General features: G+C 41.6%; 3 protein-coding genes across 3 annotated transcripts; 2 read left to right on the forward strand and 1 right to left on the reverse strand.

Annotated features, from left to right (window-relative positions):
* Nucleotides 1-2,792: 2,792 nt before the first annotated feature.
* On the forward strand, nucleotides 2,793-8,116 carry LOC122757836. Its single transcript, XM_044011402.1, has 4 exons — nucleotides 2,793-2,849; nucleotides 2,932-3,251; nucleotides 4,850-5,548; nucleotides 5,620-8,116. The coding sequence occupies exons 1-4, from the start codon at nucleotides 2,793-2,795 to the stop codon at nucleotides 8,114-8,116; spliced, it is 3,573 nt and encodes a 1,190-aa protein (XP_043867337.1).
* A 6,871-nt stretch (nucleotides 8,117-14,987) lies between these two features.
* On the reverse strand, nucleotides 14,988-16,262 carry LOC122757837 (serine/arginine repetitive matrix protein 5-like). The gene has a single exon (XM_044011403.1). It carries the CDS (start codon nucleotides 16,260-16,262, stop codon nucleotides 14,988-14,990), a length of 1,275 nt encoding a protein of 424 aa, XP_043867338.1.
* An 8,052-nt stretch (nucleotides 16,263-24,314) lies between these two features.
* LOC122757889 (E3 SUMO-protein ligase ZBED1-like) lies at nucleotides 24,315-26,181 on the forward strand. Its single transcript, XM_044011567.1, has 2 exons — nucleotides 24,315-24,487; nucleotides 24,554-26,181. The coding sequence occupies exons 1-2, from the start codon at nucleotides 24,454-24,456 to the stop codon at nucleotides 25,045-25,047; spliced, it is 528 nt and encodes a 175-aa protein (XP_043867502.1). The 5' UTR covers nucleotides 24,315-24,453; the 3' UTR covers nucleotides 25,048-26,181.
* Nucleotides 26,182-27,701: the final 1,520 nt, after the last annotated feature.

Below are 27,701 nucleotides of genomic sequence, written 5' to 3' on the forward strand. Positions count from 1 at the left end.
TATTTTTTACAAAAAAAAATTACCAACTTTTGAATTACAAATATGTATGCAAATTAAGCAAATGAATCATGCTAGAACCATAAACAATTTTAAAAAAAAATCACGATTGTATTTATAATTTGAAAATACTAATAAAACAAAAAAACAATACTTAAAAAAAGCATTTTATTTGAAAAAACCCGTTTTCAAAATACCTATTTTGCATTTTACATTCGAATACCTTTTTTGAATACCTTTTTTCGAATACCTTTTTTCGAATACCTTTTTTTGCATTCCATTCAAATGGGAAAAATTTTAAAACCATTTCCATTTTCTATTCGAATGCTTTTTATAAACCATTTTTAACAGCTCTGCAAATACGCAACAGGCTGTGAACAGAAAGCTCTCCTACAGCAGCGTCGCGCGTAGCAAAACAGCCGCCACAGGCAAAAACAACACAAATGACAATAACAACGAGTAAGAAAGCTCTAGTCGAGACTGCCCGACTACGAGACCGCCTGATCCCATCGAGCAACTGATATTTCAAACATTTTTACATACTTAGCTTCTTTTCAGCTTACACAAAAAACAGCACATGCACACACACACGCACACAGTGTGGACTTAATATGGGGACTTAAGTGCTGAAATTTCCATCAAATGAAATTAATTTCAACAAATTGATTAAAGCATGCAATTTGCCCAGTAATTTCAATCGGATTTCAATCATTTTGAACGAAAAAATATTGGTAAGCGAAAATTAAAAGCCAACACAGTCCCAACCATACATTTGGGTGACCCAAACTTCTTTTCAAATAATTCAGCTTTCAATGTGATCATTAATAGGCGGTGAGGAAGAGAAAATAAATCAGAGGAGGAAGTAATAGAGAATTTCTTGAGCTTCGACAACGATTTAAAAATTGAATTGTAGCACGATTTAGCCGCTAATAGAAGTTCCTTTGGTTTAAATTGTATAAAGAGAGAACAAAACGAGGTATTTTATAGGAAAAAAGGTTTGATATTGGAATAGATCTGAAAAAACGGCAGGAAAATTCTATTAAGTTGAAAAAAAAAGTTTTATCCCTTTCAAGCGGGCTTTTAAATACAGGCGGTTTTCATTTAGAGTTAGGAATATCAAGAGACCAGCTTATTGTCTTCACGACAATTAATAATTTATTCCATGTTTCCGAACAGTCGAAAGTGTTATGTAAAATGTTTTTAAAATATAAAACATTCATCTCTTGAGATTCAGGGACTCGAAAACGATGGTGAGAGGAAAAGTAGGTTTTTAGGTTTTTTGAAAATTGAAAGTATGTTTTAAGCTATATTGTTTTAGCTAATTAAATAAAATACTCTTATCTTAAGTCTAAAGTTGGGGCAAACATTGGACTGTCATAGGCATTGGTGCTTAAGGTCAAAACCATTATTTGCGATCAGGGTTCCAATAATAAGGCCTTTTTTGATAGATGGGGCATAGGCATTAACAATCCTAGTTATACGCATTCACGAATGTGAAATGAGTATATTGGTATATTGGAATGTCCGTCTTGCTCAGTTTTGCTTCTGATTGTCACCGCGAACCGACGTGTTTCGTCGGTCGCGCATCATCGTCGCAAATTTCTGTTTTATTGCGGGCAATAAAATACGCGGAGCGTGTGTTAAGAGCGCTTGCTACGAGCATTTCGCGATAAGCGATCTTTTAGCGCGAGTGTGTCAGTGAGCGTTTCACCGCTACGCGCTTCTGATTGGCCAGCCAATCAGAAGAGAGCAACTGTTTTGAGAAGGCTCAGCATACTTTTGTTCGTTTGCATAAAATTGAAAAAGATCTCAAGGTCTCCAAAGTTGGAGACATAATGCAAAAGGTAGCTGCTAGCTAGCTTGCAAAACTCAAATGCCACCCAAGCCCTTTGGCGAGAAGACTTAACAAAGAAGCCAGAAAAAGAAGACTAAAGAAGTGCTATCCAGAGGACCTCCCTGCGAGGTTCTTACAAAATAATATTTCATGAAAAATTGAATGTGATTTAATTAACCAACTTCTTATTGATGTTTATGTAAATTGTTATTGAAATTTCTGTAGTGTTCTACTGTAAATAATCGTGCCTTTATGTTCAGCTGCCAATTAGGTTAAGCTGCCAATTAGGTAGTAAAAAGCCTGTTTAAATAAAATATTAAAAAAAAAAAAGTTTTGTGCTGTCTAGTGTCCAGGGATGGACTCCGAGGCGAGTAGTGGGAGTTCGACCCGGTCGAGCTCCAAGAAGAAGTGTGGCTGTGCCCCGAAGATAGTTCTTCGGAACGCCGCCGATGCCGCAGCCATGCCGCCGCCCACGGATTCGCCGCCGAGAAAGCAGCGCGCGCGTGACGACCGCTGGGCGGACGAAAGCGACGCTTCGCTGGCCTGGATCACTGCCCCTCTGGAGGCGCCGTCGACGTCCGTTGCCTCTGCTGCTGCTAATGCTCGCTCCGTTAGTTCGGTGCCAGCTGGAGCTGGTGCCGCGAGCTCCAACTCGATGGTTCAACGAATGTTGGCCATCGAACGAGAGCTCCGGAGAGCCGTTGTCGCAGACAATGTGCCCGGTGCTGTTCTCAGCGTGCTCAGTGTGCTGGACAATGCAGCGATCCTGGAGATGCTTGGGAGGATGAAGAAGCTGGAAACCATCGTCAGGAGTCGCCCCCAGGCCGCTGCCCCAAAATGTGTGCTGCCCCCGGCGCTCTTACACCGCCGTCACTGCCTCTGCAGTCGCTGTTCCGGTCGCTGCACCTCGCGCCCGTAAAGTTGCGGAAGCAGAGAGCAAGAGCAAGCTCAGAGCAAGTTGATGAGCGTATCCGAAAGGAAGTCGCGCCCGCACTTGGTGTACGTGTGCACGAAGTGCGTGAGCTCAAGCGTGGCGGTGCGATAATCGCACGCCATCTTCTGGCGAGATACGGAAGGTTCTTCCGAACCCGACGTTCAAGGAAGTCGGGCTGGATGTTAAGGAGAATGCAGCTCTCAGGCCAAAGATCAACGTTGTGGATGACGACAGCAGCATAACGGCGAAGCAGTTCATGGAGGGGCTCTTCAGGAACCACTTCTTCGGACACTGCTCCAATGCAGCGTTCGAGAAGTCGATGAGGATTTCTTCGAAGCCATGGAACAGCGACGTTGGACCCCCGGTCAACGTACAATTGGAGCTGGAGAGGAAGGCGCTCGATATCCTGGACGATAGCGGGCGAATTTACGTGGAGTGGTTCTCCTTCCGCTGGCATCCGATGACGCCGACCTATGCTTGCCACAGGTGTGTCAGTTTTGACCACAAAGTGGCAACATGCAGGATGAAGGAGCAGGTATGCAAGCAATGCGGACAATCGGGGCACATTTTTTTCCTCACCTCCGTGTACTGCCAATGTAACACAGAATTGGTCGTACCTGCTGTACATGGATGCGATGCTGCTGCTAGCCAGCCACACGCCTATCATCTATGGCCTTGATGCGAACGCAGTATCCCCCTGTGGTTCAGTAAACTACCCGAGCGCTCTCGGGGCTACTTGAACAGGCAGCGAGGTGAACTGCTAGCTGACTGGGTTAAGGGCAGTCGAGCCGGCGTGCTTAATGCCCGCAGCAGAGTGTACACATTCGACAATCGCGGCGAGGAGCGATATCGATGTGACAATCGTCAGTGATTCAGCGTCTACTTGGGCCACGTATGACTGGAGTGTTAGCGAGTGGGATTTAAGTGACCACAACATCATTACTGTTGTGGTGACGCTTGATCCGGAAAACACAGTTGAGAGCTTTGCTCCTGTGCCCTCGGGCCCTCCTGGTAGTAGACTTTCTACGAGGGTCTGACCAAAGTCCTTAAATTTGGGAGACGAAATCCCTCGAGATTAGTCGAAAGCCCTCAATTTGGAAGACGCGCCCCTCGTGGGCAAATCGCAGGTCAGATCAAAGTCCATAACTTTGGGAGCCTTAATCTGGAAGACAAATCCAATTGGAGGCGTCGATGGGCGGACTAGAGCTTTAATCTGGTAGGTTATCTCTTTAGAGGTGCCGCCGGTGCTCACCCAGCCCCAGGTTTTCGGCAACCAAATTGGGCAGTAGTCGCCGACTGCAAACAGCCGATCAAAGCTGCAAATTGTAACAGATTTGAAATTTGAACTACGGGATAGGCTAGTGGCCGAGGCCAGTCCAGTGAGGTTATCCCCCTTTAGTGGGAGTATCGTGGTGGCTGTGGTGTTACTCGCTGTGTCTTCACAATAGTCGGAGCACAGCCGCTGGGTCCAATGTGTATTTTCCAGGGACCGTAACGATTACAATTTTTATAGGAACAAATTAAAAAATAATTATTTTGTGATAAATTAAAAAAAAAATATATATAATTATTAAAATTGATTTTTATGATAAAAATCAAAAATAATTATTACAGAACAATTTGTATATAAAAATCAAATCATAACTCTTACTTTTGATCTTTATAATAAAAATCAATAATAAGAGTTATGATTTGATTTTTATTATAAAAATTGAAAATAAATATTGAATTGAAATATCTCTTGAAATAAAGGAGATAGATCATATATTTATATATATGTATATGATCTACGCATTAATACCTGTTAATGCCAGATCCCATTAACAGGATTGCTCCTCCCCCACAGAGCCCGATTTCCCACAGAACAGATTTCTGTTAATAGCATAACCGCTTGCTCTCAGTGCTTGGCCCTCCGCCAAGTACTATTACTTTTACTTTTACTTGTTAATTACCCTGTGAATAATCAACAACGCCATTTTGAGCGACACCATCTTTTACATTGAATAAATAATTTTAAAATCACACAACCACGTGTCCTGCTGACTTATCTGACGACTCCACACTACAACATTTGTTCCCTCGAGCCGGAGACGAGCCAGCGACCTATGGAGCCGGAGTGAGCCGGACTCTGCGTGTGAGGATAATTTTGTCCGAACCACAAGTCTGGCTCCCACGTCGTTCAAAAATCCGGATCACCCTGACTTAGGTCATTCGCGATCCATCGCTCTGGGGCAGTTTCTCAAGAATGATAGCAGATTGTCCAAGAATCCGACACTCAAGGCCGAATACGAAGCTATCCTGCAAGAGTATCTCGACTTGGGTCATATGAGGCCAGTGTTCTCACATTGCAATCCTGCAGTGAGTAACTTTTACTTGCCTCACCATGCGGTCTTTAAGACCGACAGCACCACCACCAAAGTGAGGGTGGTGTTCAATGCATCGTGCCCATCTTCCAATGAGAAGAGCCTGAATGATATTCTTCATCCAGGCCCGGTCCTTCAGTCCGACCTCACGATGCAAATCCTTCAATGGCGATACTATCGATACGTGTTTAATGCCGACATCACTAAAATGTATCGCCAAATTCGTGTTGATCCAAAACACACCCCCTTCCAACGGATCCTTTTCCGTAAGCCAGACGGCAACATCGGGGACTTCGAGCTAAGCACCGTCACTTTTGGAGTAAACTGTGCTCCCTTCCTGGCTTTGAGAGTTCTCAAACAGCTCGCAAATGACGTGAGATCCCGTTTGCCTCTCGCCAGCAAGGTCATCTCCGAGTGCATGTACGTCGATGGCGTACTTGCAGCAGCACACTCCAAAGAAAAGGTGATCGCAACCATCGCCGAACTCACAGAAGCTCTGTAGAGTGCGGGGTTTCCCTTAAGGAAGTGGACATCCAATTCCATGGATTGTTTGAAGGCTATCCCAAGAGTCATCGGCTGTGCGAGGACTTCTTAGAGCTTGAAGATTCCAGCACGGCAAAGACCCTAGGCCTACGTTGGCAAGAGCATGCCGATCTTTTCTTTTTTTCGCCCCCTGACATTCCTCTCCAGGAGTCCTACACAAAAAGGTCGGTCCTTTCACAGATCGCCAAGTTGTTCGACCCTGCAGGGTGGCTGGCACCCTTTGTCATTCGTGCAAAAATATTTATGCAAGCGCTCTGGCTACGCGGTTTAGATTGGGACCAACCTCTGCCTGGTGATCTCCTCACCCAATGGCAAGAGTTTATCCTCAGCTTCTCCAGCCTTCGGGATATTCGTGTGCCTCGATGGGTACACTTCCAGCCTCGAGCTACTATCCTATTTCATGGGTTTTGTGACGCATCTGAGCGTGCTTACGGAGCGGCTGTCTATCTCCGTGTAGAACTTGGCAACCAGATCTTCGTCAATCTGCTCTCCGCCAAAACGAGAGTCGCTCCGATCAAATCCCTTTCCATACCCCGCTTGGAGCTTTGCGGTGCTGTCCTTCTGACCGACTTATGCTCAGTACTGCTGCCGGCATCCCCAGCAGTCAGTTTTCAGTCCCTTTATTGGACCGATTCGACTATTGTCTTAGCCTGGCTAAACAAGCCTGCGTGCAATTGGACAACCTTCGTCGCAAATCGGATCAGTAAGATAACTGAGCTCACCAATCCTGGTGACTGGCGTCATGTCAGCTCAGAACATAATCCTGCGGACATAGCTAGCAGGGGAGCTCACGCACAGGAGCTTCTCTCAAATCCGCTATGGTTCTATGGGCCAGACTGGCTTCGACTTTCCCAGTCTCACTGGCCACTCGTTCCCGCTCTTAGCTTGGAAACTGTTCTGGAGCAAAAATCAGCTAAAAGTCATGCTGCCACCTTGACTCCTTCAACTGAGTTCACAAGCAGGTTTTCAGAGCTTCATCGGGCCCTCCGTGTCACCGCTTGGATGTTTCGTTTCATCAATAGGTGCAGGAGATCCGCCCCACCTCCGTCGCAAGAGCTCAGTGCTGATGAATTGCACTTTATTCAGGCCAGGTTCATCTCCTTGTGCCAAAAGAGAGTTTACGCAAAAGAGATCAGTTGTTTACGTGCACAGCAACAACTTCCGGCCTCAAGTCCACTCCGAAATCTTAATCCTTTCCTGGATAATAAAGGTATCCTGAGAGCATGCGGACGCATAAGGACATCCGCCTCCTTAAGCTACGACGAACGCCACCCCATCATCCTCCCTTCCTCGTGCTCTTTCACAAAGCTGTTAGTCCGTTTCACCCATCGCATATCCTTGCATGGCGGGAACCAACTAATTGTGAGACTCATCCGTTCACAATTCTGGATCCCTAAGCTGAAGGTCCTCATCAAATCGGTAATAAACTCATGCAAGTCCTGCGTAGTTTATCGTAAGCGTCTCCAAACGCAAATGATGGGCGACCTGCCAGCTGATCGCACAACCTTCACAAGGCCCTTCACCGTCGTAGGCGTCGACTTTGCAGGCCCCTTCGATGTGAAGAATTACGCCGGACGTGCCTGCCTCATTACAAAGGGGTACGTCTGCGTGTTTGTGTGTTTTAGCACCAAGGCTATCCATCTCGAGGCCACATCCGACTTAACCACCGAAAAATTCTTAGCGGCGTTCTCCCGCTTGGTGGCTCGGCGTGGATGTCCGCAGAAGATTTACTCCGATAACGGGAAAACGTTTGTCGGAGCCGCAAAGACTTTGTCTCGAGACTTTGTAGAATCACTTCGATCCGAGGTGCTTGCAAAGCACACTCTCCATAACCTATCCTGGCATTTCAATCCACCGAGTGCACCACACATGGGCGGCTTGTGGGAATCAGGGGTGAAGAGTTTCAAGGCTCTATTCTATAAATCCACTGCCACGACGAAATATACTTTCGAGGAGCTTTCGACCCTCTTGGCAAGAATAGAAGCCTGCCTCAACTCGAGACCGATAGCACCCATGTCCGAGGATTCCACCGACCTACAAGCCCTTACTCCAGGACACTTCCTAGTCGGTGGGCCTCTTATAACCATTACTGAGCCCAGAATTACGCAAGATGCGATGTCTATCCTGAATCGCTGGCAGCGACTTAAGGCTCTTCACCAACAATTTTGTTTCCGTTGGAAAGAAGAGTATCTTAAGGAGCTGCACAAACGTAATAAATGGCAATTCGCACAACGTGACTTGAAGGTCGGCGACATGGTCATCGTGAAAGACGACAATGTCGCCATCAACGAGTGGCGGCTCGGCCGTGTCCACCTCACGCACCCAGGAGATGATGAGAAGGTCCGAGTGGCGGACATTCTCACCTCCCGGGGCATCGTCCGTAGACCCGTCCATAAGTTGGTCATCCTACCAACGGACGATAATACCCCTGTGATGTCCAACTAACCCTGTATGTGCATCTAATTCCATCACTTACCACCCGGCACATCTCTCCTTTTCAGCTATGCCATCAGCTGTTCAATGCGTGGAGACACCTGGCATCAACTCCTTCCGATGCCGCGTGTGTCTGCGGAAGTGCAGGCGTTTTCTGGGCCTTCCGGCCGAAAAACGTCTTCGCGCAGTACTTATCAACAAATACTGCGCGAATTGTCTGGCACACCAGCACTCCGGGCAATCCTGCCGCAGCAAGGCCAAATGCAAGACGTGTGGCCAGAGCCATTACACTCTGCTGCATCTGCCCGGAGCTCGTCGCCGACAGCGACGTCGTCCCGCTGCAGCCCCTGTCAGCGGGCCCACCTCCTCCGCCCTCGCCGGGACACCTACGTCACAAAAGAGATCCCGCAAAGGACGACGCCACCAGGCAGTATCCAGGTCCACGAGGAGAGATACGCCGCCGCTGAGCACGCTGATGCAGCACAAGGCCGTTAGCATCCTGCCCACGGCAATTCTCATTTTGCAAACGGGTGTTAAGGATTTCGATGTGAGGGCGTTGATCGATCCGTGTAGCCCTACTACTCGGATCCATGCTTCATTGGCAAGGGCCATGGGTCTTTCCGCCACTAGCGTGGGTCCGGGAGAGGTTTGCACAGCGACCATCTGTTCGAAAACATCTGCTTTCAATATTGATGCTATCCTGCAATTAGACCCGCAGCTCAATTGCCGGACGCCAATTCGGCCGATCGAGCACGCAGCCAATCCGGCTGGGATTACGCTCGCCGACGGCAATTGGGCTCAACCCAGTACGGTGTCTGTTGTGCTGGGGGCTGACGTGTATCCTCACGTCATCCTTCCAGGAATCGTCCCCAGCACTGACGGTCGTCCCATGGCCCAGAACACCGTCTTCGGGTGGGTCCTTTCAGGTTCCTGCCTGTAACCCTACACCGGTATATATTTCAATCCTTGCAAGGGGGGGAGTATGTTAATGCCAGATCCCATTAACAGGATTGCTCCTCCCCCACAGAGCCCGATTATGCTATTAACAGCTTTCTGTTAATAGCATAACCGCTTGCTCTCAGTGCTTGGCCCTCCGCCAAGTACTATTACTTTTACTTTTACTTGTTAATTACCCTGTGAATATTCAACAACGCCATTTTGAGCGACACCATCTTTTACATTGAATAAATAATTTTAAAATCACACAACCACGTATCCTCCTCACTTATCTGACGACTACACACTACAACAATACCTTTCATTTGATGTATAATACGTACGTAAATATGTACATGTATATGCGCATATACATATATATTTAAATATCTGCTAGGCTCTTGCCCATTGCACTCGTCCTGTGCACTTACCCGTACCTATTCAGCAGGTAAAGTGAGGGGGAGACAGATGCAAATAAAGCATAATCATTGTATATATGTACATACATATGTTTATATGTATATATATGTATTATTGTCACCTTCCCCTGTACCCAAAGATATAACAATTTACTTTAGGCGCAAAAGAGTGAAAGAGATAGATTGAACTAAAGCATAATGACATACGCACAGTGGGTATATATCGGTCAATGCAGTTTATAAACAATAATACCAAACCTAAAAATTGTTCAATATTGTAAAAATATCCTAAAACTCTGAATTCTAGAAAAAAGTGAGTTTTTGAAAGAAAAAAAAAACTAAGCTAAATCGGCCGTTTGGCCCACTGTGCAATGGCCTCCCCGTTATAAATCTATTTATACCCTGAACCCATTTTCAATGGGAAATCAGGGTATAATGGTTTTGTTGAAATGTATGCAACAGGCAGAAGGAGGCGTGGCAGACCCCACAAAGTATATATATTCTTGATCAGGGTGACGAGCTGAGTTGATTTGGCCCTGTCCGTCTGTCTGTCTGTCCGTCCGTCCGTCTGTCCGTCTGTCCGTATGTTTGAACGCGTCGATTTCCGAAGATATAAGAGCTAGAGACTTTAAATTTTTTTTTAAATGTCCGTAATTACAGCGTGGATATCGAGTTTATCATTAAAAATTGATAACTCATCCCGATCTTTTATCGATAAAAAACTTATCGAAAACCAGTTATAAAATTATATCTCCTACATCTTTAGAGCTAGAGCTTGCAAATTTTAAATGTAGACTTATATGTATTTTATATAATTTCGATTTTTGTTGTTATTTACCCACCACCCCTATATCCACCCCCTCACCCTCACCTATGTAAAAGGCGTACTTCAAGTACTAGGGACTTGTGCTTTGGAATGTACATACATTTAAATAATATGATTATGTTCTGAAAGTTTCATTAAGATTGTTTGTATAGAAATTAAATTATTCAACAAATAAATTCTTATAATGTTGCCCACACTGCAGCGCAGCCCAAGCGCAGTCGCTGCTTACTGCGCAGTTAGCAGAGCGCGTTCTAATACGTGCCGAAAAGAAGTGCAGAGTGTTTAGAATATCAGATTAGAGGGTTCAGGGTATCTCCTAGTCGAGCAGTCTCCACTAGAGTCTTCTTACTTGTTTTAGAATTCGATTTGCGATAAGAAGTGGTTAACGCAGCATCGTCAAGCTTTTTGTATGCATTGTTTCTTTTATAATTTGGTGATTGATTGCAATGGGTCGTAAACGTGATGCTATTGTCCGCGAAGTTTTTTTTTTTTTTTAAAGTGGAGCAAGATGTTACGGATTGCAAAATTTGCAAGCGTTCCTTCAAGGGCAATTCATCTTCAGGAGAGCCATGCCGATGAGTACATGTCTAAGTTGAACCAAGACACAAGTGAACCTCAGGAGAAGAAAACGAAATTTACTATTTCTATGTCGTCAAACGAGGTCAAGAAAGCGTGCGTGCAATTGGTGACAGATGAAAAAGTGTCATTCTCTCTTTTTGATTCTGCACCTTTCAAAGCGCTGACAGACCAAATTTTTAATGGGTTGCAGATGAGCCCCATCACATCACGGAATGTTATGCACCATGTCACGGAAAAATATGAGCGCGAAAAGTCCGTCTTAAGAGATAGACTTCAAAATATGATGCTATCGCTCAAAATTGACATTGCTTCCCGACATTCAAAAGGCATTCTGGGTGTAAACGTCCAGTATTATAGAAATCATGCCATTGAAGTGAAGACATTGGGCATAGTTGAGCTGCACCGACAACACACAGGGCTCAATTTGAGCACAGAAATGGAAAATATTTTGGCAGAATTTTCGGTTTCAAAGCAGCAGTTATATACGATAACTTCAGACAATGGTAGGAATTTCATAAAGGCAATTGATTATTTCAACGAGGATCTCGAAAGTGTGCTCAGTGCTGATATTGAAATTGAGCAGCTGATGGACAGCATAAATGTTTTTTCGATCTCATCAATTCGATGTGCTGTTCACTCCTTGCAATTAGCCGTAAAGGATTTTTTGAGCAATGATGCAAGGGATGCAACTGTTGTAAGTGCGCGAAAACTTGTAAAAGCTTTGCGCACATCGACGTTCAGGTAAAGATGCAAATTAACGAATTTTAATTATACCAATGAATAATTTTCCTCTTGTATTCTGAATTTAGACTAGCAATTTCAACTACAGCGCTACCTCTGCCTGTCATTGATGTGCCCACCAGATGGAGATCAAGTTTTGAAATGCTAAGAAATGTATGCATATATGAGGAGTTCATCCGGCAAAGCGAACAACTTTTTATTGGGGACTTCTACAAGCTTTTCTTGGAAAGCATACAGATACAGTCTATGGCTAGCAACATCCATAGTGAGGATCTAGCCAAAAGCTTGGAGAAGCGTGAAGAAATACTGCTTTTTCTGCTCTGAAGCTTGTGCTAACAGACTTAAGATCCAACCCAAGTGCAGATTCTATAAAAAATAATGTTTTTAAAACTAAATAAATAGAAAACTTATATTAAGTGTTATATCTTTGGGTACAGGGGAAGGTGACAATAATACATATATATACATATAAACATATGTATGTACATATATACAGTGATTATGCTTTATTTGCATCTGTCTCCCCCTCACTTTGCCTGCTGAATAGGTACGGGTAAGTGCACAGGGCGAGTGCAATGGGCAAGAGCCTAGCAGATAATTAAATAAATATGTATATGCGCATATGCATGTACATATTTACGTACGTATTATACATCAAATGAAAGGTATTAATGCGTAGATCATATGTATATATATAAAAATATATGATCTATCTCCTTTAGTTCAAGAGATATTTCAATTCAATTTTTATTTTCAATTTTTATAATAAATATCAAATCATAACTCTTATTTTTGATTTTTATTATAAAAATTGTATCATAAAAATCAATTTTAATAATTAATTATAATTTTTTAATAAAAAATTACAAATAAAAGTTTATGCTTTTTTTGAATTTGCCATAACAGAAATCCTTATGTGTGTTTTTCTCTCTCTTCTTGGGAGTTCTTTTGACCCTCAATTTTTTTAAATGCGTAACTCTTATTTGCGGTCCCTGGTATTTTCTGTACCCGTAGTCAGTAAAGGTTATGATAGGCCTCGCCTCGACCCCAGAGGGAATTGTGCCCGACAGCAAAGTTGGTAGCTGAAAGAGATCTTTTAGGGGCGTTGGTGGACGCATTATTTTCACCCGCTGTACTATGTGTCACATATGTGGCACATGCGAGTACCGTGGTTGTAAGCCCCCATTGGGGTACACGTCACGTTAAACAAATCAAAGATTCTGTCCGTCTGACCGTCTGTCCTTATGAACGCAATCTATTTCGGCGCTATTGAAGCTAGAGACTTGAAATTTGGAACACATACTCGTGTATGTCTCCGATTTATAAAGTGTTAAAATTTTCCCGATCCGCCCACTAGGGGCGTGGCAAATCGGAAAATGCATTTTCCGATATACCAGAAATCATGTTTGTTGAAGATCTAGAAAGCTGAAATTTGGTATGTAGTTCTGCGTTGACCACCCAAGATTACGAGCTATGGCGGATATATCTACGCCCATTGGGGGCGTGGCAAATCGGATAGAGCTGTATCTCCTGAAGTTGTAAACCTAGAATGCTGAAATTTTGCACGTCAGCTAATGTTATGATTCTATAAAGTCTAAAGATAAATTATAAGTCTACGCCCATTGAGGGCGTTTAAAAGCGGACCTGAAGATATAGTGATTCTATAAATTCTCCTATATTTGGACACTATTGATGGCAGAGACCTCAAATTTTGTATATATGCTCGGACTGATCACCCAAGACCAAAAAGTTTTGTCGGATATATGTCCGCTCACAGGGGGCGTGGCAAACCGCAAAAGTTTATATCTCCTAAAGTATAATAGCAAGAAGCTTCAAATTGGATAGTTGAGTTACTGGTAGCCTCCTCTATCGATTCCCCAAAAATAATTTTTACGCCTCTTTAGGGGCGTGCCATATCGAAAAATACCCTGTAATTTTCACTTTTTTGAGAGTAAGCATTCAAACTTTGCAGTTAGGGTACCGTTATCTCTTTCGAAAAACTGACCAAAAATTAGGTGTCTACGCCCAGTTGGGGCGTGGCAAATCGGAAAAACCTGTATATTCTACAGTATTAGAGCGAAACTTAACTACTAAATTGTTGATGGGATGTGAATGAGTATTCTGCAGTCGGTAACGCCCGACTGCAACGTTCTTACTTGTTTTTATATGTGGATGGCAGAGCAAAGCGGAGACACAATTAGCACACACACACGTATAAGAGTTAACATGCAAATATAAATATATGTGTATAAATATAAAGATTTAAAATAAATTATAATAAAACGACAAGGATATGTTTTTTTCTGTTTTATCTTTATTTATTTTAATATATGTATATATGGTGCGGAATGTACAAACAGGTGTGCATATATATATGTGTATGTATATGCAATGGGAGCCTTGTATGTACGTACATATATTGCAGTGAAATCGCAATTAAATATGTGCAATCGGACTATATGATTGGATTGAATGTTATGGTTGAGCTGCGACAAGACACAAAGGATATTGTGTATTATGTCTTAGCAAAACGGAAAGATTCGGAATATGTGAATATGCAACGGACTTGAAGGTTAGTGCATACATACATATATGTATGTATGTATGGCTATGGACTTCACGTACCTGAATATATAAGAATATATATATTCAGATTTGTGTCTAATATATAAGAATATATATATTAGTGGGATGCAACTTGCACAAAGTACAAATATGTATATATACAAATATATATGGCGGAAATGTCGTATAACAAATGCCGGTATGCACTGACCTATGCAAGTTGCAGTGAAACGAAAAGCAATCAATTACTTATCTCAGAACTCCCAAGAATCGCTGGTGGATGTGTTGATGATATCCGGCTCGAAGGACCAAATGTTGTAGTGTGGAGTCTTCAAATAAGGACACGTGGTGGTGATTTTAAAAACTATTTTATTCGGCACGCGCAAAATGGCGATGTTGGATATTCAAGTAGTTGCACAAGGAATCAGTGTAAAAAGAGTAGTAATAGTAGAAGGAGTAGTACTTGGCGGAGGGCCAAGTACTGAGAGCAAGCGGTTATGCTATTAACAGAAAGCTGTTAATAGCATAATCGGGCTCTGTGGGGGAGGAGCAATCCTGTTAATGGGATCTGGCATTAACAAACAATGATTTCAAAATATAACCTTAATAACTACAAAAAATCAAAATCCATAACAAAATTCCATTTCATTTCCCTTAATCGCTACAAAAATCAAACTATGCCTCAAATCCTACTCAAATCTTATTCACCATAACAAAAAAATCTATTTCATTTCAATATCTTTGCTTATTACCTACAAACATGTTAGGTGGGAAAGAAAATGCCACCTTACACCCCCCCTTACTCCGACAGGGGAAATTACCACGCCCCCGATGAATTAACAGTCACCGTATAGGCCTGTTCCCCCGCCGCGACCCGGAAGCGGGTCCTCCTGTGCCGCCGTCCTCGCGTCTCCCGCCTCAGCAGCTGGATCACCTCCGCACTCAGCTCGGTACCGGCAGGGTGTACTCTCCAGCCGATAGGGATTGACGGCAACATTCTCCTCGACTCCGCGTCCTCCTCGCCGAGTACCTCCTCGAGATTTACCTCCCTCCCGTCTAGCAACTCGGCCATGTCTGCCAACAGGCGCCTTTCCTCGCTCGAACGAGTCTCCGTCGACTCATCTCGGCGCTCGCTGCGCCCTCGGCCGCTCGTGGACGTACTCCTCTCCCGGCGCTGCCGATGCGTGGACGGACCTTCGGCACCGTCTGTCGTTTTCCCTTGACTGGCGGGGGTGCGGGAATCCGATTCGCGTTCGGACACCGGTCGTCCTCGTCGTCGTCGCCGGCGACGCCTACGCTCGGCTGCTTGTCCGCGACCCGTCGGGCGCTCTGTGCTGGACTGAGACGCACGCGATAGACGTCGGTTTTCGACCGTGCCCGGCGTATATCGTAGCGTAATCCTGACGGATTCCGGCTGTCGCTCCTCCTCGGCGTCGACGCTAGCTCGGCGTCGGGGAATGGGGTTTGTGGTGCCATCCTCCTCGGAGCTCGCGTCTTCGACCCGAACTGTTCCATCGCGCCTCCCCGACACGTCCAAGTGTTCCTCTTCCAATCCATCTCGCGCCGCGGTCTCCGGGGCGGGGTTATTGACGGAGGGACTACGCTCCCTGCCGCCGTCCCGCCCCCGCGACGGGGATCCATCGTCGATCTCTCCGGCCGGGATTTCTTCCTCCTCACTCGCCGTCCATGGTGTCAGAGTCGCCCATCCCGACGAGGCTGTGTCGTCCGCACATCTCTGTACATACGACTCCGGGCTGCCCGGTGGGCGGGGAGGAGACGGCGGCTCCTCCACGAGTGGTGGCGTTGTTCCTCCCCTGGGCACCTGGATGTACACTGTTGTGTACCTGGCCTGTATAAACTGTATTAGGCCGTCCATCCGGCTTGCCACGTTCATCGTCGAGCGGAGGGCCGTGTGCACGCGCCGGGGTGGCGCCCGCTCCTCTTGGCGGCGGTAATATTCTCTACCGAGCCTCGGGTCCCTTTGTCGCCTCTGCGCCTCTTCCCGGGAGAACGACTCGGTGCTGTCGCTGCTGGTGTCCTCGACTTGGACCGAGCCCTCATCATCGCTGCTAATCTCGATGACTTCCTCCATCTATTGACCTCCCTGTAAGTTCGGAGTTTATTTTTAGTCTTCTGTTTTTTATTCGTGTTAATGACCGAAACGGCCCTCTAACTACTGCGTTAGTGTTAGCATTAATAGGGGTCTCTACGGGGAAGTTAGTGGTTTGCGAGACGTATAGACCTATCAAGGCCTTTCGTCGTTATTGTCGGGGACAGCGGAGTTCGCTCCTCGTTCTTCGTTTCCCCGGTCTCGGTTACCGGGATCATGTCAATTTCCTCATCTCCTTGATGAAATGGCTTCAACTGTGCAATGTTGGCCTTTTTTTTGCCCACCTTAAATGTTTGTAGGTAATAAGTAAAGATATTGAATGAAATAGATTTTTGTTATGGTGAATAGGATTTGAATAGGATTGGAGGCATAGTTTGATTTTGTAGCGATTAAGGAAAATGAAATGGAATTTTGTTGTTATGGATTTTGTTTTTTGTAGTTATTAATGTTGAGGATTGATCTCGAAAAACTCATCATCAAGTGAGCATTTGAGCTAACGGTAAACACAGTCGTCGGCTGATCGCACATTTGTCTCTAGAATAAGAAACCGAATGTTCTGGATTATGAAATAGACGCAAACATAGAAGCATAAGGAGACATCCAGAACATTCGATATGCAGTAGAAGTAGGTATATAAGCGCGCTGTAAGTCGAGCCAAAGATCATTCAGTAAGTTCATTGTGTAAGATCAATGTCAGTGTGTCGGCTCGGTTAGCTAAGTTCAAATCGTCGCGGTACGTGAAGAAGTGTACTTGTTACTGAATATTGTGTTAAATAAACTTTTTGTGTTGCGCCTACATATACCGTGTTTCATTTAAGAAAAACCTTCAACAGGTTATGGGCCCAGACAGTGCTAAACGTGTAATGTAGTGTGAAATCGAGTGCAAGTACAAAAGTGAATTAGTGGCAAATTTGTAACTAAATAAAGACAATGAAAATGGAGCCATTAAATATGAGAATTGAACGATTACGCGACAAAGACAATTGGCATTTGTGGTGTTTTATGATTCGTACGCTATTGGAAGAAGACGACGATGTTCTTGCCGTTTGTGAAGGTAGTTTGACGTGTCCGACACAGGAGTCTGCAACATACGAGAGAGACTCGAAAAGGTTCTTGAAAGCTGATAAGACTGCAAGGAAAATAATTATTCATTCTATCGAGAGAAGACCGATGGAATTGATTGTGAGCTGCAAAACAGCAAGAGAAATGTGGATAAAATTGAACTCAGTGTATGATATGAAATCAGAAGAAAATTTATCGGCTATTCAGAAACAGTTTTTTGATTTCAAATGGATTGAAAGTGAGAGTGTGGACTACAATATTTCAAAGTTGGAAGTTTTGTGGAGCAAGATGAAAAATCTTGGAAGTGCTGTGCCTGAAACAATGTTAATGTCGCGAATCCTGTCATCTTTGCCTCAAAAGTTTAACTATTTTCATAGTGCGTGGGATTCGGTCGAAGACAGCAAAAGAACATTGAACAATTTGACGACTCGTTTAATGACAGAAGAAATGCGGTCAAAAGAACAAGAAGTGGTACCTGAAGAGTCAACAGCGTTAGTCGCCGGCAACGGAAAAAATAAAAGAGAACATGAAAATAAGAAGAAAATTATGAAGTGCTATAACTGCGGCGTGATGGGACATCTGAAGAAGGACTGCTACAGGTGTTATATATGCAAGAAGAAAGGCCACAAGAGCAACACATGTCACCAAAGGAGAAATGCAGGAAGTCAAGCGGAAAATAATCAAGGAGAATCGGGTGAATCATCGAGGAAAGGATTGATTGCGAGCAGGGACGGCAGAGAAGATGACGTGTGGGTGATCGACTCAGGAGCTTCTGATCACATGTCAAGGCGTCGAGATTGGTATTCTACTTATGAAGAATTTTTGGAGCCCCTGAGGATAGGCGTAGGTAACGGTAAATATATCACGGCGCACGGAAAAGGTAATATTGATATTGAAACTTATGTCAATAATGATAAAAGGGCGACGACAATGTTTAATGTTTTGTATGTTCCGGAAATAGTTTACAATTTATTTTCTATTATGTCAGCTGCAAAAAGGGGTGTTGATTGTCTTATTAAAAATAAAGGAACACAGTGTTTGTTGAGACGTGATAATAAAATAATTGCAACGGGTTCTAGGTTCGGAAACTTATTAAAATTAGATGCGAATGTTTTGATGCCAAAATTGTGTAATTTAACAAGAAAAATAGAATCGAAAGAAAGTGATTCTTTACAAGTATGGCACGAGAGGTTTTGTCATCAAAACGTTCGACATGTTCGCGATTATTTGAAAAATAAGAATATTGATTTTCTAGAAAATGATTTCTTTTGTGAAGGATGTGCTTATGGGAAGCAGCATCGGCTAACATTTCACAAAAATATTGACCGTGCAACAAAGACACGAGAGATAATTCATACTGATGTTTGCGGTCCGATAGAGGTAGAGTCTATTGGTAAAAAGTTGTATTTTGTTAGCTTTAAAGATGATTATTCAAGTTATCGGGAAGTTTATTTTATACGTCATAAGTCTGAAGTATTTGAAAAACTCCAAATTTTTATTCAGGCAATTCAGAATCAATTTCATGAAAACATTAAAGAAATTCACAGCGATGGGGGGTAGAGAATATATTAATAAAGAAGTTAAATCGTTCTTTAATAAGAAGGGAATAAAACATATTGTTAATGCTCCTTATACACCTGAACAGAATGGAGTTGCGGAACGTGAGAATAGAACTATTATTGAAGCTGCACGATCAATGTTGCATTCTAATTCTGAGTTACCATTATTTCTATGGGCAGAAGCAGTAAACACTGCAGTTTATGTAATTAACCGCACAGGTCCAACAAAACATGGGAATAAAACTCCATATGAGTTGTGGTTCAAGAAAGAGCCAGATATCGGAAATCTTAAAATTTTCGGGACTGAATGTTTTGTACATGTACCAAAAGAAAAAAGGAGAAAATTAGATAAAAAGTCTATTAAAGGATTTATAGTAGGATACGTTGAAAATTGCAAAGGATATCGTGTATATGTTCCAAATATGAGAGATGTAATTATAAGTAGAGATGTATGTTTTAAGCCAGAAAACTTTACAGCTCAGTTTAAAAGGCCTGAAATTTTAGTTGACAATTCTGAAAGTGAGACTAATGAAAGTGAATACGAAAATAATAAAATTGAAGATGAATCAACTGAACATAATAATAGTGAAATGGGTCGGCGATTGCGAGATAGATCACAGATTCGTATGCCAGATTTTTATGGTTGCCCTGTTACATTTATTACACAAAGCTTGCCTTTAAATTATAATGAAGCGTTAAAGTCTGATGATAAAGAGTACTGGCAAACTGCGATGCAAGAAGAAATTAATTCTTTACATGAAAATAGAACTTGGGTTCTTGTTCCAAAACCTGAAAATAAAAAGGTTATCAATAGTAGATGGGTTTATACAAAGAAGCTCAATCCAGACGGCTCGGAAAGGTATAAAGCGCGTTTAGTTATTAAGGGTTATTCACAAAAGGAAGGGATCGATTATAAAGAGACTTTTAGCCCTGTAGTTAGATTTGATACCGTGAGATTCCTGTTAAGTGTAGCTGCTCAAGAAAATCTATTTCTTGGTCAGTTTGATGTAAAAACAGCCTTTTTATATGGTACTCTTAAGGAAAATATTTATATGCATCAGCCAGAGGGTTTCGAAGATGGTACCTCTTCTGTTTGCAAATTGTTGAAGAGTTTGTATGGGTTAAAACAAGCTCCGAGGTGCTGGACAGAGCATTTTGCAAATGTTATTAAAAATTTGGGATTTACACAAAGTATTGCAGATCCATGTTTTTATATATACTCTAAAAATAATGACAGAATTTTGTTAACGATTTATGTAGATGACGGGTTAATTGCTGCATCCAATGAATTTTTAATTGATAATCTATTTGAGAATTTGAGCAAGGAATTTAAAATAACAAGTACAAAAAATGTAACATGCTTCTTAGGAATAGAAATACTGAAGCAGCCAAATGGTTCTATCTTCATATATCAAGAAAATTATATAAAGAAAATTTTAGAAAAATTTAATATGATAAATGCGAACATTGTCTCCACGCCAGTTGAATGTAATTATGATGAAAATGTATCTGAACAAAATAATTGTAATGCACCTTACCGCGAAGCAGTAGGAAATTTAATGTTTTTACAAGTTGTTTCAAGGCCAGATATAAGTTTTTCTGTTAATGTAGTTTCCCGAGAGCTAGAAAACCCGAAGCAGCATCACTGGACGTTAGTTAAGAGAATATTTCGTTATTTGAAAGGAACGATGGATTTGGGAATTTTATACAGTAAAAATAATAATATTTTTGATATAGTATAATATAATATAGTGATGCTGATTATGCAGGTGATAAGAAAACTCGGAAATCTACATCTGGAATTTTGTGTAAATATGCGAATGCTGCAATAACGTGGCAAAGTAAAAAAACAACAATGTGTAGCTTTATCAACAACAGAAGCCGAATATGTAAGTGCAGCTCTAGCAAGTAAGGAAATGATATGGCTAAAGAAATTGTTTTTTGATTGTAACATTAATTTAAGTAACTACATCTTGTTTATAGATAATATAAGTGCGATTAAGCTAATCAAAAATCCTGAATTTCATCAACGAAGCAAACATATAGATGTTAAATATCATTTTGTACGCGATTTATTTGAGAAAGATGAGATAGATGTAAGGTATGTAAAGAGTGAAGAGCAGATCGCTGACATTTTTACTAAAGCTTTGCCAAAGCCCAGATTTTTGTATCTAAGAGAGAAATTGGGAATGAAGAATAAGGGACAAATTTGTTATAGAGATGTTGAGTTTTAGGGAGGGTGTTGAGGATTGATCTCGAAAAACTCATCATCAAGTGAGCATTTGAGCTAACGGTAAACACAGTCGTCGGCTGATCGCACATTTGTCTCTAGAATAAGAAACCGAATGTTCTGGATTATGAAATAGACGCAAACATAGAAGCATAAGGAGACATCCAGAACATTCGATATGCAGTAGAAGTAGGTATATAAGCGCGCTGTAAGTCGAGCCAAAGATCATTCAGTAAGTTCATTGTGTAAGATCAATGTCAGTGTGTCGGCTCGGTTAGCTAAGTTCAAATCGTCGCGGTACGTGAAGAAGTGTACTTGTTACTGAATATTGTGTTAAATAAACTTTTTGTGTTGCGCCTACATATACCGTGTTTCATTTAAGAAAAACCTTCAACAGCATAGATTTGTTATTGTCGGCCGAAATTTCTTGAGTTTTGAGCGTTGTAATTCTGTCGCGTGTCTAGTGGCGCCGGACATCAGAGCCTCTTTAATGTTGAGAGTGACGACCGAAATTCAAGATTCCGTTAGGTCGGCGGCGAAACGCAGAATTGTGGCGTTGCTGCTTTTTATTTATTTTTCATAGCGTGTCTTAAAATTTCATGTAGTTGTGAAATAATAGACGATTTTCTAGTTACGTATGTCTGCATATATGTACTGCATGTACAAATTCACAAATACATTACTATGTTGTTTAATCATGCTGTGGCAGTAGTGATTATCAGTGATTGATTCCACCCCACCACATCATGAGTTTGTGAATGAATGTTTGTTGTGTATGAAGTACGATGATCAGCGTTTGATTTCATATATCACACCACAAGATGTTCATATGCATACATATCCACATATGTATATATTTTTAATGAATAATGTTGCGATAACAGCAATTATCAACGATTGATTCTGCCCAATCGCAACACATTTGTTATTTAAAATTAGGTACATGTGTACATGTTTATACATAGACTGCAATATATATATATATATATATATATATATATATATATATATATATATTTTTTTTTTTTTTTTTTTTTTTTTTTTGTGGTAACGATTATCAGCGATTGATTCCGTTCCATTTAGCAATGCATCTTATACACAGTTACTCCACTTTAGTGAACTTCACAAAAATAATGATACTTAGCATGATTATAAGTAGATCCATTCCTTAACCGGCTGCGCCAATTACCATCGGGAGCTAGATGGTGTATATATGTAGGTGTCAAGATATTAATAAAACGTCCTCTTCATTCAAATGCCAAAACAGAAGTGAGTCTTTATTTCTAAGTTTTTTGGTTTCTTTGTTTCGTATCTTCTTACAAAGAGTACAATGCTTATGTGTAGGTATTTTATAATTGTGTGTGTGTTTGAGTGTTTTTGTGTGTGCTTATGTGTGTACAAAGAATTATTGAATATGTGTTTGTGTGTGTTTGAGTGTTTTTGTGTGTGCTTATGTGTGTACAAAGAATTATTGAATATGTGTTTGTGTGTGTTGTTGGGTTGGTAACTCGCGCAGCATACGTTGTGCGAAAACGGAAGCAAGAAAGTGGAGGGCATTAGAAATCGCCGAGTCAAAGAAATAATTAAACCTTATATATTTGTGTGTATATATGCATATATGTAGATATGCGCATATATATATGTGTATATATACGTATATATGTATGTACATATATAACAATTTATAATGAAATAAAAGTGCGAACTAATCGGCGGATATACCCCACAGCTCTGTGTAACAGAGCAGATTAGCGGTCCAGAGGCCATAAAACTGGAGAGCACAGTGGGACGACGACGACGACGACTGTAGGGCGAACAAAATGAATTCAATATAAAAAAAAAAAACAAGGGGGAGAGAAAATAAAAGCTAATAAATAAAGGATAAACTTGGGAAAAACGATAATATTAATGATATTAATGAGAGTAATACGATAAAATAAAAAAAAAAAATTAAAAAAAAAATAATAATAATAATAAAATAGTGAATACAAAAGGAAAAAAAATATATACATATATATACACAGTATAAAACTCGTTAGATTTGGTTAGATTTGTGGATATGTGTGTGTACGCACATATGTAATGGCCACTTTTAGTTTGTCGAAATTAATTGTTAATTTTATTTGGATTTTATTTTAAATTTGTCAAGATTATCACAAATGTTGTTGTAGTTGCGTTAGATTTTATTTTGTTTTATTTTAAATAAAATCACAGTAGTTACTTCAAGTTTTATATATGTGCGTATGTATGTATGTACGTACATATAGAAATGGCCACTTTTTAACTTGTCAACATTTTATTTAATTTTATTTGAATTTTGTTTTTTATTTATCACAATAGTTGCTGCTGTAGTTGCTTTTAATTTAGTTTTTGTTTTAGTTCATTTTGAATAAGGGTTTTCAAGATAATTAAATTTTTGTTTAATATGTTAATGGCTGTTCACAAGGTGGCCGAATTTTCACAAGTGAAAAAATTTTATTTGCAAGTTTTAATCACTTTTATTATAGTCCACTTTTAAATAAAAACAATTTATTTAATTTTTGTTTTAAAATGTTTTTATTTTTCACCGTAGTCTTAGCTTAGAGTAATTTTTAATTTACAAGCTAGACTACTTATCGTCCGCCGGCCTCGCGCTCAGCGGTGTGCGTCCGATCACGCTCGCGACACTTAACGTATTGCTCGGGTGAGCAACTATTTTGTGAGTAGTAATCTCAGCATCTTTGGCACGTGGTGGTTGACGCGTTTCGTGCGCGTCATGAGGCACCGATTCACATCAAAGCCACTCAATCTGTTTGAGATTGAGCTCCAGCCACAGCCTGATGGCAGCCATGAGGCGGTGCTCAATCTCAAGCAGATCGCTATGCAAGCAGTCAGTGTGGAGCGTATGGCCAAGCCCATCGATCCGGCCCAGTACCATCGATGTCAGGCGTTTGGCAATTCGAAAAACTACTGTAGGCGGCCATTTAGGTGTATGAAGTGTGCCGGCGAGCATGCTTCTACCGATTGCCCAAAAGAGACGAGGCGGCAACATGCGCAAATTGTAGTGGTTCACACGTTAGCTGCTTTAAAGGCTGTCCAGTAGTGCTGGGCGCAACATCGATGTAATATCGATACATCGATGTTTGAAATAAAATGAGAAACATCGATGTTTGTTTTTCGATGATCGATGTTGTGTATAAATGTTCCCACCACTAAATTTACTGGTTTCTTTACATTAAGCAAAAATTGTGTTGTGAGCTTGGTAAGAACAAATTTGCATTTATTTATTTCTTTCTTTTATTTTTTATTTATTATTTTTGTAGGATATTGGTGCTGGTAGGCAATGGATAAGTTTTTGAGAGACGCTAGTGGCAAAGGTATTATTAGCATTCAATTATATTTATATTTCTGCATATGTATATGTATGTGTTATTTTTGTGTAGATCGCAAATCAACAGACATTGACGAAGGAGAAACACAAGTAAAAAGGACAAGGTATGGACAGTCGGAGGTGTGGAAATTTTTTACCAAATCGTGTAATGGTTCAGCAAAATGCCTAAAATGTGGAAAAGTATATCTTACAAGTGGCAATACCAGTAATTTATCTGGCCACTTAAAGCGAATGCATCCGACGCTAACTATAAGCGAGCTTCCTAAGGAGACAGGGTCTATTTTATCGTTTATAGATAAAAAATATGAACCGTCTTCAAATAGGAAGAAAGCTCTCGACAGTGCGCTGATGTACTACATAAGTTCAGATATGCGACCATTTTCGGTTGTCGAGAACAAAGGATTCCGACACCTTGTCAAAGCTCTTGATCCAAGATATGAGTTGCCATCTAGATCGAAGTTGCGGGATTCTTGCATGACAGATCTCTATAAAAAAAATGAGAAAATCTCAAGTCTGTCCTTGATCGCGTGGAACACTGCGCTATAACAACTGATTGCTGGACCTCACGTGCTAACGAAAGTTATCTTACAGTCACGTGCCATTTTATTACAGAAAACTTTATGTTACGCACAGCAGTTTTGTCCACCAAAAAACTCTTAGACGAGACTAATCATTCAGCCGATAACATATCCCTAACCCTGCGTGAAGTCCTGATAGAATGGCAAGTAATTGAAAAAGTGACTGCAGTAGTGACGGATAACGCCAGAAGTATGATCAAAGCTTGCGAACTGTTACAAAAACGGCACGTGCCATGCTTTGCGCACTGCATAAACTTGGTTGTCCAAGGCTGTTTATCCAAAGAAAAAATTAAAAACGTAATAGGGAAATGCAAGAGTATTGTGTCGTTTTTCAAGAACAGCTCTATAGCGTATGCCAAATTTAGAGACGAGCAAAAAATAGAGAAGCCCTATAATTTAAAACAGGAGTGTCCCACAAGGTGGAATAGTGCTTTTTATATGGTAGAGCGCATTTTAAGTACTCATGCCGCCATCGCAAAGGTACTGCTGAACACCCCAAAAGCAGTGTTGCCACTATCTGCGGACGAGATTCTTGTGTTGGAGGACTTAAAGCTTCTACTCGCTCCTTTTGACCACGCGACAAAAAGGGCATCATCGAGTAGTTCAGTGACAACATCAATAATTATTCCAATTGTATACGGACTTATACATAATTTAGAAAAAATTAATGTCCGACTGGTCTCTGATGATGGTCGTGAGGCATACAATTCATTAATGGAAGGAATTCGACAAAGACTTACGCAATACGAAAAACGCACAGTCACGCGAATAGCAACTCTTCTGGATCCCAGATTCAAAAAGGAGGGCTTTCTGTCGATTGCGAATGCCAGCGAATCCCAAAAAATTTTAGAAAATGAGCTTGCTACCCTCTACTGCGTTTTGCCCGCGTCTCCCACTAACGACATACAATGCTTGCCAGCACCGAACTGCAGCTCTACAGAACCAGAGCTTTTTGAGTTCTTGGAAGAAAATATTTCAAAAAAAGTACGGAGTGGACGAGTGGACTCTATTTTGGCACTTCGTCAATATTTTATGTCCGAAAATTTATCATCATCATCCAGTCCATTAGACTATTGGAAGGTAATGTTTCTCAGATATAAGATGATTTAAAATTATATTGATATTTTATTTGCAGATCTCAAATGACAAGCCAGTCGTAAAATGCGCTAAGAAATATTTATGCGTGCCAGCAACCTCTATGGAGAGTGAGAGGATGTTCAGCAAAGCTGGACTACTTGTAAGCGAAAAAAGAAGCTCGCTGAAGTCAAAAAATGTTGACATACTGGTGTTCATCAACAAAAACGATTGGGTCTTAAATGAGACCCATTAGAATATGAGATGGTAAGTTTCCCATACTTAGATTAATTTTAAATAATGATATTAATAACAATGTAATTGCAGATCTTAAAATACGATAATTTAAAAAAAAAGACTGATGGAGTGATATATTTTTTATTTTTTATTTACTTTTTTTATTGTTTCTTTTTTATTTTTAAGTTTTGAAATGGATTACAAACGAAAATATATAATTTAATTTTATTAAGAATGTAAACATTGAATTCATTTATAATAAAAAAAAATTCCGATTTTTCATCGATACATCGATGTTTTGGATTGAAAAACATCGAAACATCGATGTCATCAAACATCGATGTATCTCCAGCACTACTGTCCAGCCTTTAAAGCGGCGCGTGTGAAACTGCCAGCGGTAAGGGGAAAATACAGCTGTTAACATTAACAGAGCGTTAACAGCAGCGATCAGCGCAAAATGGAGCATCGAGGGATGGAGCGACGCAAAACGGAGCAGCGCAGCGGAGGCGGGCGCCAAATTCAAACACGATGGTCTCGTGTTTTCCCGAAGGAAGAGGGGAGTGTGAGGAGCAATATAGGTATGCACGTATTAATGTATATAAACGTATGTATTTGCTGTGCGTTTATATGCATATACGTGCATATACATGTTGCTCCACACAGCGACGCGAATACTGTAGGAGCGACCCTCGCACTGGAAAGGGGGTCAAAGTCCTGTTAGAGGCGGGCTCTTTCGCTCCTACAGATTCAGCAATGGGTTCGCGTCGCACGCACGACGATCATCGGGGACCGTTAGCCGAGGTGCCGTTTGGGCCGAGTGATAGTAGTGGACACTTTCACTCGTAGGGCGCCAACGGTACTTCGGCCAATGGGAGGCTGCCACGGATTTGGCGGGAAAGTGGCGTCACCCAAAATCACGCCACTTTACCGTTTTTATGGACAATAACGGCAGAGAGGCCCCGCTCCAGAGCCGAACAGGCCCCGTTACCACACGAGGCAGGGCCTGTGGCTGGGGTATAAAAGGCCACCAGCGGCTCCATACGGGTGGGTCGAAAAACGATACGAGAGAGTGTTGCCGTCGAAATTTATACAAAGTGAAAGTGAAGAAAGTGTCGAAATCAAGTCAACGCGAGTAGCAAACAGGACTCCCAGGACATCGTGGGAACAGCAAGGACATCGTGGGAACCACAAGGACATCCAGTGGGAATCCTTGCAGATCATCAGCAGGCACCGATCAGGACATCGGTGCATATCAGCGGCTTAAGCGAGGCCTGCACATCTGAGTGAGTTCACGTAGCCGTGCGCAAGAGA

The sequence above is a fragment of the Drosophila mojavensis genome, unplaced genomic scaffold (genome assembly GCF_018153725.1).
Source record: "Drosophila mojavensis isolate 15081-1352.22 unplaced genomic scaffold, ASM1815372v1 contig_136, whole genome shotgun sequence".
Lineage (NCBI taxonomy): Eukaryota > Metazoa > Arthropoda > Insecta > Diptera > Drosophilidae > Drosophila > Drosophila mojavensis.

What these genes read in the sequence shown, in the direction of transcription:
- LOC122757889 (XM_044011567.1), top strand. Translation starts at nt 24,454, where the DNA reads ATGGATAAGTTTTTGAGAGACGCTAGTGGCAAAG. An exon ending in GAGAGACGCTAGTGGCAAAG is followed by an intron (nt 24,488 to 24,553) that starts GTATTATTAGCA and finishes ATTTTTGTGTAG; the next exon opens with ATCGCAAATCAACAGACATT.
- LOC122757836 (XM_044011402.1), top strand. Translation starts at nt 2,793, where the DNA reads ATGAGCGTATCCGAAAGGAAGTCGCGCCCGCACTTGGTGTACGTGTGC. An exon ending in CCGACCTATGCTTGCCACAG is followed by an intron (nt 3,252 to 4,849) that starts GTGTGTCAGTTT and finishes TGTTCCCTCGAG; the next exon opens with CCGGAGACGAGCCAGCGACC. An exon ending in AAGGTCATCTCCGAGTGCAT is followed by an intron (nt 5,549 to 5,619) that starts GTACGTCGATGG and finishes CCGAACTCACAG; the next exon opens with AAGCTCTGTAGAGTGCGGGG.
- LOC122757837 (XM_044011403.1), bottom strand. Translation starts at nt 16,262, where the DNA reads ATGGAGGAAGTCATCGAGATTAGCAGCGATGATGAGGGCTCGGTCCAA.